The sequence below is a fragment of the Takifugu rubripes genome, chromosome 1, assembly GCF_901000725.2.
Source record: "Takifugu rubripes chromosome 1, fTakRub1.2, whole genome shotgun sequence".
NCBI classification, from domain to species: domain Eukaryota; kingdom Metazoa; phylum Chordata; class Actinopteri; order Tetraodontiformes; family Tetraodontidae; genus Takifugu; species Takifugu rubripes.
Window position 1 is genome coordinate 10119968 of NC_042285.1, and position 19485 is coordinate 10139452.

The following is a 19485-nucleotide window of genomic DNA, read 5'->3' on the forward strand; positions in this document are numbered from 1 at the left end:
GCGTGAAAGAACCCACTTTCACAAGCTACAGATCAACCTACAGAGGTGTACCCCCAGGGATCCCCAATAGGGGGACAGCATGAGGATTCCACTCAGACCGCCCAAAGGACGCAACACCCAGCAATGGAATCACGTGAATGTACAATTCTTTTGTGGCAAAGTGTGCAAAAACCTACAGGGCTGGAAAATCCTTTAGGTCAAGAGGAGATTTTTCTGCATGGTACTTGGAGCACAGCTCTCGGGACCAAGCCCTGGTGAGATGCAGGAGGAGCTAAGCCCAGAAGGGACACAAGCCCCGAACCTATGCAGAACATTAGAACATTGTTGTGTGTTGTAAAATGGCCCAAAGCTAACAAGGAGGAGTGGCTCCAGTTTGATGCTGACACCATCTTGGAAGTAACAGCCTCTACCAGACATGCCCTACATCCTCCACAAGAACCCCAGGAGGTTCTTTCTGAGGAGAGCGGGGTGGCACATGAGAAGGAGAAAAGATTGGGCCAGGAAGTGAGCTGGATTAGTACCAAATCTTCCCGGGTTCACAAAGTAACTGCTTGGAAAGAAGTGGAGCGGTCAGCTGAGATTGACCACCACCTTAGAGACACCTGCTATGACAGATCCAGGGAGCAAGATTTGGGCCACTGCCAACACCTATTTGATCCACCTGCTCCAGCTCTGGACCTCAATGGAAAAGAAACCAGTTTGAAGGAGATCCACCAGAACTACTTAGCCCCAGGACCACATGGTGTACCGTATAGGTTTTACAAGAATTGCCCAAAGTTACTCCACAGGCTCTGGAAGCTCCTGAAGGTCACATGGAGTCGGAGAAAGGTTGCTCAGCAGAACACAGTTCTGCTTGGCAGAAAGGGTGTGGTTTCCAAAGGGGGAGGATTTGAAACCCATGAGCTGGTTCAGAACAATCTCGCTCAATCAACGTGGATAGAAAGATAGATCTTTTTAAATCCAGTTAGAACAAGGGTGACCTTTTGGTGCCACCAATCAAGAGACTTGTTTAGAGTTTTAGTCTGAGAGGCACAGGCTTGGGAAGAGTATAATCACCGGATATAATCACCATGCCATTAAACTTACTTGCACTCACCACGAACATGCTGGTGAAGTCTGCAGAGGTGCTACAGTTGCTGCTGACCAGGAGTCAGCAGGTTTCTATGGAAATGAGTGGGTGCAACGTCTCATGGGCAGATCTGTGGAAAGCAGAGCCCCAATCTAAACAATTCCTGATCCAGGCTGTCTACGATGTACTATCAAGTCTATCCAGCCTTTTCAGCTAGGGATTGTCAGAGTCACCAGCCTGCAACCTGTGCTTAGGAGGGGGACTCTGGAACCCATCCTCAACAGAAACCCTGGGTAGAGGGCTCCACCGACCTTCAAGTCTTGGTCAAGGCACCAGAGGCCAGGGTGCCAGTGGCGGCACCCTTCACACTGGGTGAAGTCCCAGGTCCCCAAGTATTGAAGGCCATAACACAGACCATTGCTTTCGTCCAGGCTCAGGAGAAGCAACCATCGGCTGCAAGGGCCACCTCATTTGGGTTGCTAGCAATAGTACGATACTGGCGGTTGAAAGTTGACCTGGGGAAGCGAGTGAAATTTCCAGAAACTGCTGCAAGTACAATGCTACGGTCTGACATGTTACTTATCTCAGAGACTTCCAAACAGATTGTTCTCCTGGAACTCACCGTACTCTGGCAGGAATGTATTGAGGATACCCCTGACTGGAAGAAGGCAAAGTATTCTGAGCTAGTGGAGGATTCCAGCAGTCCAGGTCGGCGAGCGTGGTGTGAGCCATTGAGTCTTCCTGCAGGGCCTTTACCATCCTGAGCATCACAGGCGAACAAAGAGCTAACGTGGAGGTCACTGAGGTAACAGAGGTTGCCTCAAGGTGGCTGTGGATAAGGAAAGGGGAACCATCGGTTGGGTGGCACTGCCTGGACACAAGCTGGGACTAGATAAACCCCAGCTGGTTCAACTGGGTCGAAGTGCGTGATGTTTGAAAGACTCGAAATACTCTAAGACTGCAGGTGACGTCACTGATGGTGTGTTCAGGTTACATCAAGCAGATGTATGTTATAAGTTTGTAGTTGTTGTGCAGTCTAGAATTGTGTTTTGTTTGAAAACCACTGCATTCAAAGAGCAACATGCAATGTTTTTTTTATTAAGTCATTCCTGCATATTATTTTTGATTGGACATGTCAGTTCTTTGTTAGCATAGATGTTTCACATCTTTATTATTTTCAATTGATGAGTTTTCTCCATCCTTATTCTCCCTTTCTAGAATTAGGAAATAACTGTTTTTAGCATTTAACCATTTGAATTGTAAAAAGTTCTTCTCTAGTTCAATATGTGGTTCGTAAATCTGTGGGATATACTTTTGGTGTGCTCCTGAGATGGAGACACCTCAGGAGTTGTAGCCTTGTATTTCTGGAATGTTTTTTTTGCTCTGCAGATGAGGGTTCGGGGCTGCTGCAATACCACTGTCAAATATTTGAAACATTCATGCAGTATTTTCTCCTGAAATGCCAGAGTGGCATCAACACAGCAGGGTGTCACTGTTTGGCTGTTGAGAGAGAGAGTGAGGGGGGGGGGGGGGGGGGTGCTCTGCAGAAGCAACCACAAAATTATTTTTGTTGCAATATAAAGTAACATAGTGGCTACACTGTCAGATGTGAACTTTTTTCGAATGATTCTTGGAAATAAACGGCTAATTGTGCTAATTTACTGTTTGGGAGCAACACAGTCAGCATCAATGCTAAAGTCAATTAGCATTGGACTTTCCACTTCGGTGCTTGGTCTCCCTAATGACATGTATTTAAGTGAATGTATGAAAGGTGACGTTGGGGGAACAATGACGCAGCTGGTTCGTCTCACCTGTCAGCTGCCGATGGTGCTCTCCCGAAGTGTTTGTGACAGCAGGTGTCCTCTGTCCAGCACAGTGTGTGTCACAGCTGTCAGTCTTCTGACAGAGGTCTGTCCACACTGTTTAGGCAGGTTAGGCAGACACCCACTGACTGAGAACACACGTGCGCACACACACACACACAAACACTGGTCTGGGCCAAGTCAAGGTTAGTTAGGGGGAATTAAAGTGATTAATCCTACTGGTGGGAGCCTTAGCCTGTTTAGGACATGGACTGATTTCACCCCTTAATTCTCTCTCTCTCTTTTAGTTTTCTTTGTCCATCCTGCACCTTCGAAGATTTGCACTACTTTGATGCCAGGCTTTTACCGTATATGATAAAATGGCTGTTTTTGTCACTGTGTGCTGCAGGTAGCTGAGATGCACGGTGAACTGATTGAGTTTAATGAACGCCTGTACCGTTCGCTCATGGCCAAAGACCACCTAATCGTCCAGATGAGACAGGAACTCATTGACCTGAGAGGGCCGGTGAGTGATGAGATGCCTCCTTCATTAAAGCATTCACATGTCTTGGTTGAGTTGCATCACCTGTTCTGTCCTTTTCCCCACCATTTTAGTCTCTAAGCTCCAGTTGTATTTTCATTCTTCTCCCAGTTTGATTTGCATCATCACTGCCCTGTGTTTGTTGCTGCCAAGGACGTCTGTCAGTAACAGTTATCTCAAGTTCACTTGCTATTCTCATGTGAGAAGGATTTCTGTTTTTCCCCCGGTGCATTTTCATACCTCTGTACTTTCTGCTTTTGTGTCTATTCAAATATTGTAGCTACAGTTTGTCATCTGTCTTTAACGGCACTTTTCCCCAGCAACACTTTCAAAGCTGTCCTCCAGAGAACAACCCATATAATGCCAACATCTGGCCATTCCGAGGAGAGCTCCAAACACTTTGGATTCACACACACATACACACACACGCGCACACATACACTGTCTCTTCAGTGAGTTGATAGTGATGAGAGCCTCAGGCTGAAGATTCGACCTCTTATTCTCCAGCTTCAGTCGTCCCCTGCTGGACCATGAACTGTGTGTGTGTGTGTGTGAGAGAGAGAGAGAGAGAGAGAGACACACACACACACAGACACAGACTCAGAGGCTTTCTCTTCTTGCTCTGTTTCTTTCATGTGTTGTTTTGTGTCCTTGTTCTGGTGTTACTCTTGGAAGGATTGATCAAAGCCTGGAGGCAGAAACCCCACTGAAGGGTACACACATGTTCTTCCACATGTTTGTGCTTCTACCAATGTGAAGACCGTCACTGATGCTAATATAACTCAGTGATGGTTACTCATTATTTATTCTAAAATGTACATAATTACGGATAGTAAAAAATGCTACCTACCATACACTTGTCCAGCTTTTGAAGTCTGCTGTTCTGCTGTTATTTCTGTCTGTCTGCAATTTTCTGTAGGTTCCAGGTGATTTAAGCCAGACATCAGATGACCCCAGTCTGTCAGACTTTGAGACGTAAGAATATTCCACATTTTTACCTTCTGCTTATTTTGGTTTTGTTTGTTTTTCTGCATAATTGCATGTTTGCGAACAAAAGCTTAAACACAGTCTGATTTAGAACTGTGTTCCGCTATTCAAATTACACAAAATGTGATATTTTCCCCCTTGATTGACGTGCTAACTCACTCTTGCGGCTGTATGTGATTTTGCTAATAACAAGGATAGTGAGGGCAATTTCTATTTTTTGTGTCACGCAGAGCTCATCGTGCTCTCATCAACGTGTGGATCCCTTCTGTGTTCCTGCAGGGCAGAGCAGCCAACGCCTACCACGTCTATCAGGTTCAAGCAGCTCTTTTATTCACCTGCCTTTCTGAAAGGCATCTTTTGTCAGTATCAGTAGTAGTGCATGTGACTACGTTCTGTGGTAAATGTACAATCTCACCATTTGGTCAGGAAAGCTTTCACACAGGATTTAAAAAAGAAAGATAATATCGGGTGTATTTTTTAAAATCAAGATGAAGTCCGATTTGTGGTGTTATTATGTTGTACCTGTTACTGAATTGAATTGAATTGAATGGTCATTGAACAAACTTCAAGCTTCTTTTTTGGTCATTCTTCAGTAATTTAGATTTTGCCGAGCTACAGCTCAACCTTAACGTGCTATAAAAACATGCTCCCTCTGTTCTGATCCATTTCCTCGCTCGACTTGTCTGTCTCGTTATTGTCATGATTTCTGTTTTTTTTTTAAACATACACCTTATCTCCTGGCCCTTAATGGTAACACGCTTTCAGCTTAGCTTTGGGTGCTTGTAAAGTCTTGAGAACTAAACTCCACAAACTGAAGTGTTGCTTCTGGTTATAGCTGACACGTTATCGAGCAAAGTCAACGACTTTGGCTCAGTCTCCCCTGACTGCTTCCCAATGTCTGTCACATTAACAAGGTGTTACTCCTCATCTCGCTCAATGCTGCTGCCCACTGGTCCTCCCCCATGAGACACCCACAACTCTGTGGTCTACTCTGTAGCCAGGAGCTGCAGGACACAGGTCAAAACCAGCAAGACACTGAGTTCAGTTTGGTTCAAATTATACCTAAATCATAACAGACCTAAACATGTTCATCTGTAATATTTTGCAAGTAGTGGTAACCACCCAGTGGTTATGTGTAGAACTGCAGGCGTGCCTCTTCACAGCTGCGATAAATGAATTAAAAATAAAAGAATCAAAACAAGCTGTGTCTGAACAGAGATCATTTTTGATTTGAATCGTACCTGCTGGTCTTCCTCATGCTACTTCCTGCTTTAAATGAGATAAATGTGATGATAGTTCAGTTGAAATCATGCAAAACGCATCGCTGCACACATTATGTGTTGTATTTTGGGGAAAAATGAGTTTCCACCTGTAGTTGCATATTTATAGAGTGAGTAAAGCGCTAAACCTGAACATTGTCCATGTGTTGCACTGCTTTAGTCCAATTTCTCACTCCCAAAAACAGTGTCTCCGAGACTGCTGTCCAGCCCTGGAGCTAGTATAAAGCACAGCCCATCTGGTGTATTGGAAACTTCCCCTCCCAGAGCTCTATTCCTTTAATGGCTCCCAATGGAAGCAGCTTTTGTTCTTAGTCAGGATAATGGATGGCCAAGGTTACTGGAGTCATTGTTGTTAAGGTGAGGATTTTGAGGTGATTGAACACCGAGTCAGTGGTCTTATAGACCCGGGAATGTTGTCAGGGAGATGCCAGCATCCTCTTTGAAATACCCTCATGTGCGTGCATGCACTACACTGGCTGCCTAAAAAAAAGTTGCTTCCACAAAAAGTACACACACTCACGCACTAATTTTTCATTGGACCACCTTCAGCTTTGATTATGGATGCATTGGCGGTGGCATTGTTTTGGTAAGCTTCATAAGTTTCATTCCTGACCTCATATTAATGATGGGAGAAGCGGATGCGCATCCCAGAAGATGCTCAGCGGGGTTTGGTCTGGACTCTGACCATATGTGAAAATGATGCCTACTGCTCCCTCAACCACTCCTTCCCAATTTTAGTCTGATGAATCCTGGCTTTGTCATCTTGGAATATCTTATGTTAATATTCAGGGAAGAAAAGAAAGTCACTGATGGAATAACCTGGTCATTCAGTATATTCAGGTAGTCAGCTGACCTCATTCTTTGGGCACATAATGTAGCTGAACCTGACCAACTGCAGCAACCCCAGCTCAGCGCTGCCCCTGCAGCCTTGTACAGGAGGCAGTAGGGATAATGGGTGCATCACTGCATCTCCTCTCTTCTTACCATCATGTACCCATCACTCTGGAAGAGGGTAACTCATCAGACCACATAACCTTTCATTTTTCCAGCGTCTAATCTTTGTGCTCTCTAGCTATTTGATGCCTTTTTTCTCAGTTAGCCTCACTGATTAATGGTTTTCTTAAGGCTACACAGCTGCTCAGTCCTAATCCCTTGAGTTCCCTTCACCTTATGCACGTGGAAATGCTCTCGCTTTCACTATTTAACGCAACCCTGAGTACTACTGTGATTTTTCTATGATTTGATTTCACCTAATATTTAAGTGATTTTTTCAAACCCCATTTGTTCCTTGAAGATGGTGCTTCCCTGCTATCCTTCTTTGGACAGTTCTTCTGCAGTCTCATCAGATGTTTTCTCTGCTTGATCTATGCCATTGATTTGACCCTCCTCAAAGCCTAACATCTTTTCCCCGACCACAGGATTTTTTTTGACATGGTTATTTAAGAAATTTGAAGCTACTCATTGCATCGGTTGGGGTTAAATAACTTGTTGCCAGCTGAAAGATAATCACACATGCAGTAATTATCCAATGGTAGGCTCTTACCTATTTGCTGAGTTAAATCCAGGGTTTTTGGCCAGGCAGTGTATTTTGTGTATTCCAAATCTATTTCTCTTATTCTCACACTCAAACATATGCATATATGCCTACGAGAATGAGCCAGTGATGTGAGCAATGAGCCAAAGCAATCAAGATGGTTTTGGGAGGCAACAAAGGGGATTTTAGAATGCAGAGTAGTAGTTATGTTAGACCAACCTTGTGGATAGAAATCAGCAGACAGCTTTTACACTGCTGCTCAGATTGTGACATATAGCCTAACGTAACGTCTCCCCCTCGCATTGTTGGCCCCGTTATTTCTGCTTCTTCCTTCTCTGTCCCTCCTGGCCAGTCTCTCCTAACTTCTTTTGTAGCCTGAGTGCACGGCATAACAGTGACACAAAAACTGCTTGTTCTCTATTTCCTCTCTTTGCATTCATCCACAGCCACTTTTCCTGAAATGACGTCCCATCTAATGCTTAGTAACGCCCGTTGATGGATGACAAGAGAAAGACAGAGAGAGCGAGAGAGACTGATGGATTTGCTCCATTATCAGTTGGGTTTGTCTCTGTGGCACGCTGCGCCTCTGGGCCTACATCCCTCTATCACTCCATCCCTCGCTGTGCCTCTTTCCCCCCCTCGGAACCCATAATGAAAGAATTATACCGGTCGCGGCATATCACTGTCTCCCTCCCACACAATACCAACAATAGAGGCTATCATGAGAGGATGGAAGGGGGAATCTTCTGCACGGCGTTAATGAACACAAGCAGCCATTTGTGGTGGGCGTCTGTGTTTCCATCACCTGTGTATTTTCGACCGGCATTGTGCTGCCAAGACCATCAGTCAGAAGCTGATGAGGAACTCATTTCATTTCAGAAATAAATGGGATGCTAGCTAGTTTTGTGTTATCGGGATATGTGAAAGTGTGAAATAAGACAGCGGGCTCAAGCTCATATAATGAAATATATACATTCGGAATGAGCGATTAGAAAAGTGGGACGGCAACATCCGTCAAATCTGCTCCGGCCTGCTCTGGTTATATTCCAGTGCTGGATGGATTGCTTTAAATTTCAACATTACTGATGAGTTTTCTTTCACTTCCCATCACATCTTTATCTCTGGGCGCTGAGACACTCTTTGCAGTGCTGTTGGGAAACTTTCAGGTTGCCGAGTGTAAGGTGTCACCCAGAGGTGGCAGCATATTGTTTGCACTATCGCTGACACTGCGAAGATTGTGTGGAGTTTTGCCGGTGAGGAGGCAACTGTGATTGTGATTACTTGTTGACTCATTTGAACATGCACACTCTGATTGCACCAATGAATATATTCAGACGTTTCAAGTAGGGTGAATTTTTGATTAGTTGATCTTCACTAACTTTATTAACTGGGACGTAACGTTATTAGATGCACTGAGAAATGCCTTTAGAACATATAATAATTGTATTTGGACTAACAACCTTAGGCTTGGGGTAAAGGAACTATATATAGGTTTGTGGAGGGTGGCGCTATAGACCAACACACAAAATAGAAATATCACTATTTACGCGCTATTTACACATTTTAAAAATAAAAATGTTCTGGCTGGACTACTGTTGTCGGTGATATAGGTATTTTAAATGAACATTTCTTAACATCTGCAGACATATCAGGGCAAGTTTTATGATTTTTGCCTTTAAGGTACTTTATCAGGTATAGAAGACCTGTCAAGCACTACACTTCTGTTCTGCAAACTTCTCACTGTCTCTACTATGCTGAGGAGGCAGTATGAGTGGTATGAAAACTTATTTTCACGCTGGCTCTCTGTCCCTCACAGACACATTTATGTGAAGTACAGACTGAAGAGGTTTGGTTGATCAAACCACGTGTCCTGTGCATTTCTAAAAACTACTTTTTACATCTTTTCTGCCTCTCATCATGAATACATTACCTTTATCTGGGGATGTTTGTGTGCTCTGAGAGCATGAGACTGACAGGAGCCCCCAATTAATTGCAGTTACATAAAGTCTTCCTCTTCCATTCAACTCCTGCAGTCCTTTAATATGCGCTGTATGAAACCACATATATCATCTACTCAATGAATAATTGAGACGCTCCCCCTGACACTCTTTTAGAGGTCTGCAACTGGGCTTTCAATGGACTGCAACCCCCCCAGACAAAAACATGTTAACACCTACTGTATATCAGTCATTAAGAATTGCATCGCTAACCTGGGAAAATTGTGGATTCTTTACATCTGAATGAGCATCGGTGGAAATGGCCCTCATTAGCCAGTGGCTATAACCACATTGGTTATGAGATAATGCATTCATATGTATTCATGTGAAGTGTATGAATGATGCACTGGAATGAAGATTCTTGGGGCTTAAATGGTGATGATCTCACACGCAATGAGTGTGCGGAAGTCGTCTCGCAGGAGTGTGAGCTTGTGCGGGAGTGATTATGACTGTAATAATGGTGGTTTGTGACAGAGGGAGATTATGTTGATGATGTTAATGATGAATGTTTTACATTGATGGCGGCGATAATTACAATAGTTGTCTTGGTCTTGCATCTATCAGTCATAGATTATCATCCTCAGGAAGCTGGTTTTACTGCTGCACCGTGCAGCGTGTGCGTCGCATCATCTTAGAGCTTCAGTGTAATTTTCATTGCATTTCCATTTAAGGCGCTCGAGTGCTTTCAACCAGAGCTGTTTACTGTTGGGAGGTTCGGAGGCACATATGCAGGAGGCACAGCTGTCGATGGACACGGGTGATGGATTTTTGAGTCCTTTATCTCAACTGGTGTTTGATAATATTGAACCACTTGCCTTCCCACAAGTGGCGTGCACACCCCTCTGTCCCTCACGTGCACCTGTAGCTTGCCTCCTCTGTTACCATCCAGCTTTAACATTCCGTTGTAAACCTCACTCCTGTTTGAAGTTTAATTTCAGGAGTTGTCTCTCAATGGCCCTGCTGTGGTGTCACATAAGCATTCTTATTTAAGTTGCACTTTAGTCAATGTGCGGATCGATTAGATGGAGCTGCTGACTGCGTGCGGCATTAGCAACTGAAAACTCAACATTCGATTTTGCTCCCTTTACCACAACAGTCCAGCACACCTGACAGTAATGTGAAGACATAACATGTCGGATTGTTGCTGATAACATTAGTGGTGAAAATTTTAGCTGAAATGGTGTTTTGTAAGGATTACTCCCCCGTGACCATCACTTAGATCTTCAACATGATGTAGTGCCCTCCACGGTCAAGAAAATAATTACGTCAAAGGTATGTGGGTGGAAATGGAATGTGAGAATTCTGGTGCGGACCTCTGCCCGCCAGTGTAGGATGGCAGAATAGCCGGCGACGCTCCCTTGGAGCCACTCGGTGCGGATTGTGATGATTCCTGCTTTACCCTCAAGGAAACTGATTAGATCGTGGGTTGGAATGTAATTTGTCAGTCTGCCTCCCCTCCCCTCCTCTGTTCTCTTTCCTCACTCTTTATTGTTAATCTCAGTTTATATTTACCCATTTTGCTCCCGTCTCTAATTATCGTTCCCTCTCAGCCTTCATCCCGTCTGCTTTGCTCTCCCTTCCCGCTCTCTCAGGTCCACTTTGTTCGACATCCACCACCATTTGCGCTCACCCCTCGAAGCTCATTTTCTGCACTCAGAGCCAGATTTTCCGAACTTCCGTGAGCCATTCACAGGAAAGTCAGGAAGACGGAAGGGTCCTGTCGTGACTGAGTTTTTCATCAAGTGTTTATGGAAGGACATGTGAGGAGAAGGAGGAGTGGGAGGGAGCTGACAGGAAAAAGGAGTGGGAGATGAAGAGCACAAAAAAAGGGAGTAATTGTGATTATTGACAGCAATAATGACTGTCTTGTCACAATGCCCCCCCCCTTTAGTTTACCATACACATTATATAGTCTCCATCTTTTGCAGGAGGTGCTGAACAGTCCATCATTTCCAGTAAACCTCTAGTATAATCCAGCTAACACTAATATTTATTTGCAACTTCATACTGCTGATTGAAGACTTTAACATTTTCCTAATAATGACATAAATGTGTATGTGCTGAGGCAGATGTGAGTATTCCTAATGGGGAATAAAGTAAAAAGGACGGATAAAGTTTTCTTTTTTCACTGTCGTAGCCTCGAAGCTTCATGAAGGAACTCGCAGTGTCAGTTTGCTGGATTATTAGACAAATATTTATGTGAGATTGGAAGAAAAGGAAAAGGGCATCCGGTTGTCTAAGGCCAGAACAACAAACAAAAACAAATTATAGAGTAAAAGAATAACTCTAGTGACCTACAGATTGAAAGAAGATGCAATCCTGTGTTGCAGGTGAACATCGGCGAGGCTTCCAAAAATCAGTCAAGCAAAAATTAGGGAAATTACTTTGGTAAAAAAGGAAAAAAATGAATAATCCATAGATTGATTTTGCTGGGAACCATATATGGCAGAAAGTACATCTCTTCTCACATCTTAGCTGTTATTGGTAAACAAGGAGTGGTTGCCCTGCTGAAGGCTGTGGTGGCGGCTGTGATTGCTGTAGGCTTGGGTTTATTTTAGGAGGGGTTTTACATCCCCTGTAGTCCCACTCAGTCCTTGAAACCCGATCAACTCGTATTTATTTGTCCCTTGTAGCTGTTTTAGAGCTTGATTGATTGGCGATTATAGAATAAAAGGATTATATAATGCATTGATTTGAAAGACTGTGGTGGAGGATAAATTGGAACCCACCATGTATTATTCTTTTAGCAACAAGTATGTGGGGTGAGAATGTGCCTTTTGAAGTGTAAGTAAACTCCTTTTGTCTGCTTCAGTTTAGCAACAGCTCTGATTTAGATTCAGGTGCCACCCCCCCCCATCACGCTGCCTCGCTGATGCTTTAATCGCTTCCTTTGGTGAACTAAATAGTGCTGTTATTTGGTCATTTTCCTTTTACTTGTCTGGATTTGATGGAAAAAGACCCTCTTAGCCGGTGGACTCTCAGCTGTCTGCTCGTCTCTCCACATTTCCAACACCATCCTCTCGTTCCTCCCCCATCTTGTCTCATCCCCGTCTTCATCCGCTGGCTTTCCTGCCGACAGTGTCTAATTCTGTGGAGCATCAGGAACAGCGGAGCTCCGAAATAAACAACCTGACTGCGGTGAATGTAGTAATCACCCTTTCATTGTGTCTCCATGTCTGTTTTTCTCCAATGTCGTCTGTTTCTATTTTACTCTCTGTTTGCCCCGCTGGTTTGGATTGGTCAAAGTTATTAAAGAACTCTTGTTAAAGTTTTCCTTCCACATGATTTTAATGTCACCCTGTCGACATGATCATCTTTAAATCTTTCAGTATGTTGTTGCAGTTTGACTAACCTGTTTCATCCTCAACTGCATCTCTGTCCCAATTACCAGTTCTATTGGTGGAAGTTGAAGTGGTTTCCAGTAGCAGGCACACCTGACCCGTCCAGAAACTGATGAACTCCTTTCAAATTAGCACAAAAAGTTTGTTTGGACACTTAAATTTCAACGCCAAATTTAAGCGTTCACCATTTCCACGAGGGACAGACATCATCAAGCTCTTAAGGTCGTCCAGTCAAGCAGCAGATGTTTCATGGAGTGAGGAGCAGATGGATGGCATAGTAGCATCTTCTCTGCTTATGGAGAACTTTTAAGGGAGACAGAAGCTGCAGCTTCGTTCTTGGCATCATACTTTGCTCATCCTTTAACATTAAATGTCGCGTTGACATTTTACATTGCCATGGCGGCGTCACATGTTTATCACAGCCGTTATTATTGCTTTCTCAGATGTTTTCATTTTACATTGCCATGGCGGCGTCACATGTTTATCACAGCCGTTATTATTGCTTTCTCAGATGTTTTCAAAAACTGACAATGGGACTGTGTCCGTCCCAGTTCAGCTTTCAACAACAGCCAGAGCACACCCTTATCCACCAGAGCCTTATCCACCACGATTAGACGCCCTGTCCCACTTAGACGGAGGCTTTTATTGGAGAAATCAAAGCAGCGGCGCTCGAATATTCAAGGATGTTGCAGTTTAGATGTTGCCAAGATTTCTGCTAAAGATAATGAAAGTCTTTTTGGAATTATTGAGCAGGGGATCTTTGCACGGGCTATAAATATGCATGCCAATGAGACATTGTGGAGTGGCTTAAGCTTGCTGTGCTAATGCTGCCATATGAGAGGAGCGCGTTCATGATTGGGGGGTTCAAATACAACGTCAAATGTGGATCCGGACTCACAGGGAGCTTTTCCATACATCATTTCCATACACACCCACTGTGGTTTGGTCCTCAAAGCAGCCTGTAAAATATTCTTGGTGTAAAAACATGTTATGTAGATTTTGTACATTTCACACTCACTGAAGTGTTACTCAGTGAAGCTGTTGGGTGGTGACAGTCTCGGATTTAAATGTAGTCGTTTGTCTAGCTAGCTGCTACATCTCTGTTTGTCATACTCGTGAAACCAACAAGCACTCAGCAGATTTGTTCAGCGCGCCTTGTTAAATATTTAAAACGCAGACTTATCTCAGTGGAGTGTGTGGGATACACCATTAGCTGCAACGCTAATAGTTGGTTTCACAATGTCAAGAAATGCAGGTGAGTCGTGTGACGTAATTTAAAACCCATTTAGCACCTTGGTGTCCTCTGTCATGTGATTTACTTGCTGAGCTCAGATTCAGCTTAGTTTAGTCCATTTTATTAGACTGGTTAGGATCCACACACCTCTCCTCCTCCTTCTCCTGAGAAAACAGAAGTTGCGCTTCTGTGTGTCAGACATAACGTGCTGATGTGACATTTCTTCCCTCCATTAGTGAGCCTGTCCGCTTCCATCTTGTCATACTGTCATTTTCTGGATTCAGGTCTTTCTGTCTGCGCAGATCTTTGTCAGATGAGCTTCTGTAAATCAGGATTTGCTTTGGTCCTCAGCTGCCACCATCAGTACTATTATTTTTCAACATTAAAATAATAAAGTCAAAGTAGTGATGTGTTTTTTGTTTTTTGGTCTTTTGCTTTATGTCCAGATGCTCCATTTGATCCTGATTGCTTTGAGATTTTTGCAGGGGATCTGTTGCACCGTGCAGTTTAGCAGCAATTATTTGCAGGGCCATAGCACTTTAAAAGATGATGAAGTAACCTGCAATTTGCTTGTTTTATTGTTTATGTCTTGACTATGTCCTTGGATGTGTTGTGCTCCTTTCAAAATGCCCCCAGGGGAAAAATACAGTGGTTGAATTTGATCTCATCAGACTTTGCTGTTGTGTGTTAGCAGAATGGAATCAGTTGTGAAACCTCGTCCCCTAGATTGCCCCTAAAGCCTTTTCTTTTTCAAAACAAATCAGCCAGAAAATGATCGCAGTCACCTCTTCGTGGCTGCTTCCTGCCATGTTTGTTTACGCCCACATCGCGATTGATTGTGAGGGATGACGGGGAATTTCCTGGGTTCAGTCAGAATGCTCAAATCTGTGCTTTTCCAACTCATTATTTGTGCTCATCTGTCCTTTAAGATTGAAACCTAAACTTAAGAGCGGCGCCTTTTTCTGACATTCTCTGACTTATGTTAAAAGCACCTGAAGAAAAACAAGAATTGGGGACACAATCCAGGAACGGATGCCCTAAGCTGGCCCAGAGAGAGACCTTAAATGGTTATTTTCTGCTATGGCGATCCATTATACTTCAATAATGTCCTTCAGCGAATTGCCTTACTGTAACAATAGTGTTCTTTCTACAAAAAAAAGCTTTCTATAGGACTAATGCACGCTCATTATATACTGAGTAGTATATAATTACCCAGATACTCAAAAATGGAGTAACTTTTATTCATGTATGAAAATGCTCCTCAAATGCGTCCTTTGGTCTTTTGATGAAGTCAGCAGTAATGACCATTAAAACAGCCCCCAAGTGTTCTGCCTCACTTCCTGCTTTCTATTTCCAGTCTATTTAAAGCCCCGCTAGCTGCTTTTAATTCATTCACCAGACTGTAAGGTGTCATTTTCTCATATATATCGCCTCATATCATTAATGTCCAGACATGTCTCTCACTGATGCAGCAATATTAACCAGGCTTCTGCTGTCAGTCTTCTATTCTATTAATGGCTCTTCAGCATGTCAGTTTTTTCTTTGACAAAAGGAACTATTGTCTCCAAAAAGTGAAAATTAATTTTGGTCCAATCTGTGATGTCAGATATCAGATAACATTGACACGCTGGTAGCATTTAGAATAACAGTGTCAGTTTTAGGCTGGTGGTGTTTTATTTAACAACAACTGAGTGGTTATTCAACATTTCTAAAATGAGAACACTCTTTCATCAGAAATCAGGCTTTAGGTTTGAATTTTGTGTTGCAGGGACGCTTATGTGATGATATCACAGAACTTTTCCCAACATCACAGAGTTCTGACCCCCCCCCCCCCCCTCTTTATTTACTTTGTATAGGTCTTTTTTTGTCACGGAGCTCAATTTTTGACTCTCACATTCATTTATTTGAATCACCCCCCCCACCCCCCACCCCCCACTTAGGCATTTCGAAATTGAAATCAAAAAAGCCGTTCAGGCCTCTTTCTTTTGTCAGCGTGTTCTTTCGTTCAGCTGTGAAAATGGAACCGCTCTTTCTTTCTGTTCATCTTGTAATAAGCTCATCTTTCCCCCTCTGTGCGCTCCCCTCTTTTTTCATCAATGTGAATAAAGCTGCAAGCCGTGCGTGGAGACGGTGGCAGCACAGCCGTGCTTATAGGCGGCCTCTGTGTTTCTGCAGTGTATAATTGAAAGTGCACAGTTAAAAGGATGAGAGTGGCATCATTTATTTATGTCGGTGGGGTTATTATAAAGGCTGTGAGAACTTGGACTAATATTTAAAATTTCTCAACAGACAAATCTTCAGTCAGTGTTTCATTTCATCGTTGATTTAAATCTTTTGCACTTGTTTAAAAGAAAATGCAATCGTGGCGCAGTTTATTATGCGCTGATTATGATGATTTTGTGTCTTCAGGTATATATCCGTATCCAGGACAACGAGTGGAACGTGTACAGGCGGTACACAGAATTCAGAGAGCTCCACAACCATCTGAGAACACAGTTTCCACAGGTTCACGCCTTCAATTTCCCACCCAAAAAAGCTTTAGGAAACAAGGTGAGCAAGGCTGACCTCTTTGTGTGATGGCCAACCTGCACTTTGACTCTCTTTCCTCAGCTTTACTGTCTCGCCTCAAGCGACCGACATCAGGCCTTCTTCCACCAGAGGAACCACTGGATACTAGACACTCAAGGGATATCAGATCCCAGTGGTTAGTCAAGAGGTTTAATCAAGGGAAATTACACAAAATTAGAGTTTATTTTGAGTTAACTGGCAAAGCTCTGAACTAGCATAAGGGGACTTTTACTTCTATTGCAGCCTACCACCAGAGCTTTGGCTAAACCACACAAACGCCATCTGTCACTGAATGTCCTGCAGGTTGTCATGGTGTCATCAGAGCTTTTATTGTTAGGAAAGGCTCCTCATACGATCTCTCTCTCTCCCTCTCCCCCACATGGTTTTCATCCCATTCACTCCCTCTCTGATATTTGGCTCTGACCTCAGTTCTTTGCTTGGTTGAACAGGCCATCATAGTTCTGACTCCCCACATTCAGAGGGACTTTGACTGCAGAAGCTGAACAGAAATCTCCAGTCTAACGGGTGTATTTGTCTGAGTCGTTCAATTTTTCTACAGGATTAAAGTCTGCTAAATATACACGCTGCTCAAATATAAAGGGAACACATAATCATCTCCTAGTCAACTCCAAGTCAGCCACACGTGTGGGGGTATCAACCTGTCCAATGAGAAAACAGTAAAGTGAACATTTCCATGTCCGCATTCTTTGTGGCTGTGTCTTGACCATCTTTGCATTTTTCCAGAGCCTTCACCACTAGTGGTGCTCAGGTAGTTCAGCCCCTGCAGGAGCGCACATGTGTATTCACATGACCAGGAGGTTTGCTGTTCTCTCAGCACACTGCCAAGAACCTGGAGGAGCTTCTAGGAGGCAGGCCAGTACGCCAGGAGAGGAGGGAGCCCAAGAGGGCGACAGAGCCAGAGCGCCTCAAAATAAACTCCGCCAAGCCACTCGTGCGCACGTTTCTGCCCAAACTGTCAGAAACAGACCCCATTCAGGTGGGCCGAGAGCCCGATTCCACCGGTGATGCTGGGCACACGACTCTGCACCGCTCAACCACAATTGACAGATGCAACCTGGAACTAAAAAGCATAAAACTGTGTCTAACTAGGCTGTTTTTGTACGAGAATTGAACCTCCTCAGCTGGAAGTGTGTATTTTGTATATCCCTGTGTGTTTATAGTGGGTGTGTGGTTTTCTCAGTAATCAGCAGGCCTGCTGCTCTGTGTTTCCCTGTTATTTCACTCGTTGAGGTTTGCTGCTGACTCTCTCAGCCTGTTTAGAGTGGCGAAAACAGCAACGATCCCCCTGTTGTGGTAAAATGGAGCGTTACAGTTTCAGCTGTATTTTGTTTTATTAAAACAAAGTAGTAGCCATATGTTTTTCAGTCAAAACTCTGCCCTGTTGCACCCCTTTTGAGGCTTTCACAGTACCGGTATATAAAGGGTAATTGAATCCTTTTGTCCTTCATTCCATTTGATGCATCCATTCAAACGTGAGGTGCAAAAAACGATTCGATGTTAACCACATTTGTTTTGGCATTTGAATATACTCGCTTTTGGACACCGTCACAGACTTGCTGACAGGTCTCATTCAGGTTTAAGGTTTAGGGAGGTGTCCTTCCCCCCTCCCCAGCCACCAACAACGTCATTTACTTTGTTAGGATGACCAGTGGAGCTGACTTTCTTCATTTGTAATAACATATTTTATTGAAAGGAAACATCTCTTCTCCTGGTGCATTCATTGTTGACCATTTATTTTCCATCCCTGAATACTGATGATCATAACTGTTCAATATTCACAGAGTATGTTTAGACGTGCTCTTACAATCTACGTTTCTGTTTACCATAAAGTTGGTTTCAATGCTTCCATTAAAAAGCTCTAAAGGGGAACAAGTCTGCAAATTGATTAGGCATTCTTTATGCACTCATCAGCATTTACTTCGTCTCCTGAGGCCTCATAAACATATGAAACACATTTTCATAACATACAGCAGTGCTGGTTTATGACCCGTTGTAAAATATATGCCATTTAAACATTTACTAGAGTACTGCCAGTAACTAATAGCTGGTTAGACGGAGGAGTCAGTATTTATTTAGTCCCTTTTGTACTTTGTATATTCCCCCTAAATGACATTACATTGTGAAAACCAGTGACATTCAAGACTTTTTGAGGGTTTTTTTGCAAACTGATTTTGAATAGAAGCGATTAAAGGGGAGAAAGCCTCAGGCAGCAGAGCTCTTTATTGGTGCCGTGTTTCTGATGAGGAGCTTATTGGAGTGCTGCACAGCACAAGAGACTTGTGCACAGAGTGCACGCACAGAATATTTATTTTGTGATTGTTGATAATGTGTGCGGTTATTCGCTCTCTAAACACATAGTCGAGCACTGTGACAAAACCAGCGTTGATCAAAGGCTTTCTCAGTTTGCATCTTTTTCCTCCTGTTTTTATTTTCCTGCTCTGTTCGCATGCACGCGTGCAGCTTTCTAATCTCTGCCTCTCCGTTTGCCGTCTCCCTCCTCACCTCTTTCCCGCCTTTATCCTTACCAAAGTGACACGTTTGATACGGAGTTGTGCAAATCCAAAGTTGACTTTGATATCCAAGCATGCGCACACACACACACACACCTAGGACCTGTGTATTATGAGCACCTAAGCATGAAGAAAGTGAGAGTAGGTTACTTATGTGAGGCCTTCATAAGCCTTTTAACAGCTCTGTGGATGCATTTATCTCACATGTGCACATACATGCCCAATGATTGAGAGTTGGATAAAAACAAAGCTGGAGTTGTCAAAGGATTTAAGACACAGTATACACACACCTGTCCACGTGCATGTTAGCTATGCTTACAGGACTGAATTGCCATGCAGCATGCGTCCCCGTGGTCTGTAATTGGCTAATCTGCCCCGCTCGATGTCAGGACTCAACGTTAGGAGGGGAATGGTGACTCACAGAGGTGTAAAACTGATCTGTGCTTAACTTCAGTGCTCACTACATGAATCACACGTCACAGACGACGTGAGTTTAAATGCCAGTGTACCTTCGTCTGTTCAGTATCATCACTTTTTAAGGCACATTCAGATTTTTCCAGCTGGGGACACTTTGAGCCTTTTGGAAATATTGTGGTTCCCC

At 43.5% G+C, this 19485-nt stretch overlaps 1 protein-coding gene across 2 annotated transcripts in view; it reads left to right on the plus strand.

Annotated features, from left to right (window-relative positions):
- snx29 (sorting nexin 29) overlaps positions 1-19485 on the plus strand; it is an 82031-nt gene that overhangs the window by 52802 nt on the left and 9744 nt on the right. For both annotated transcript variants that reach the window (XM_011604789.2, XM_011604783.2), the window contains exons 16-19: positions 3281-3397; positions 4332-4387; positions 4630-4711; positions 16195-16335. In XM_011604789.2, coding sequence (XP_011603091.2) covers positions 3281-3397; positions 4332-4387; positions 4630-4711; positions 16195-16335 — 396 coding nt within the window. The remainder of the gene's footprint in view (positions 1-3280; positions 3398-4331; positions 4388-4629; positions 4712-16194; positions 16336-19485) is intronic.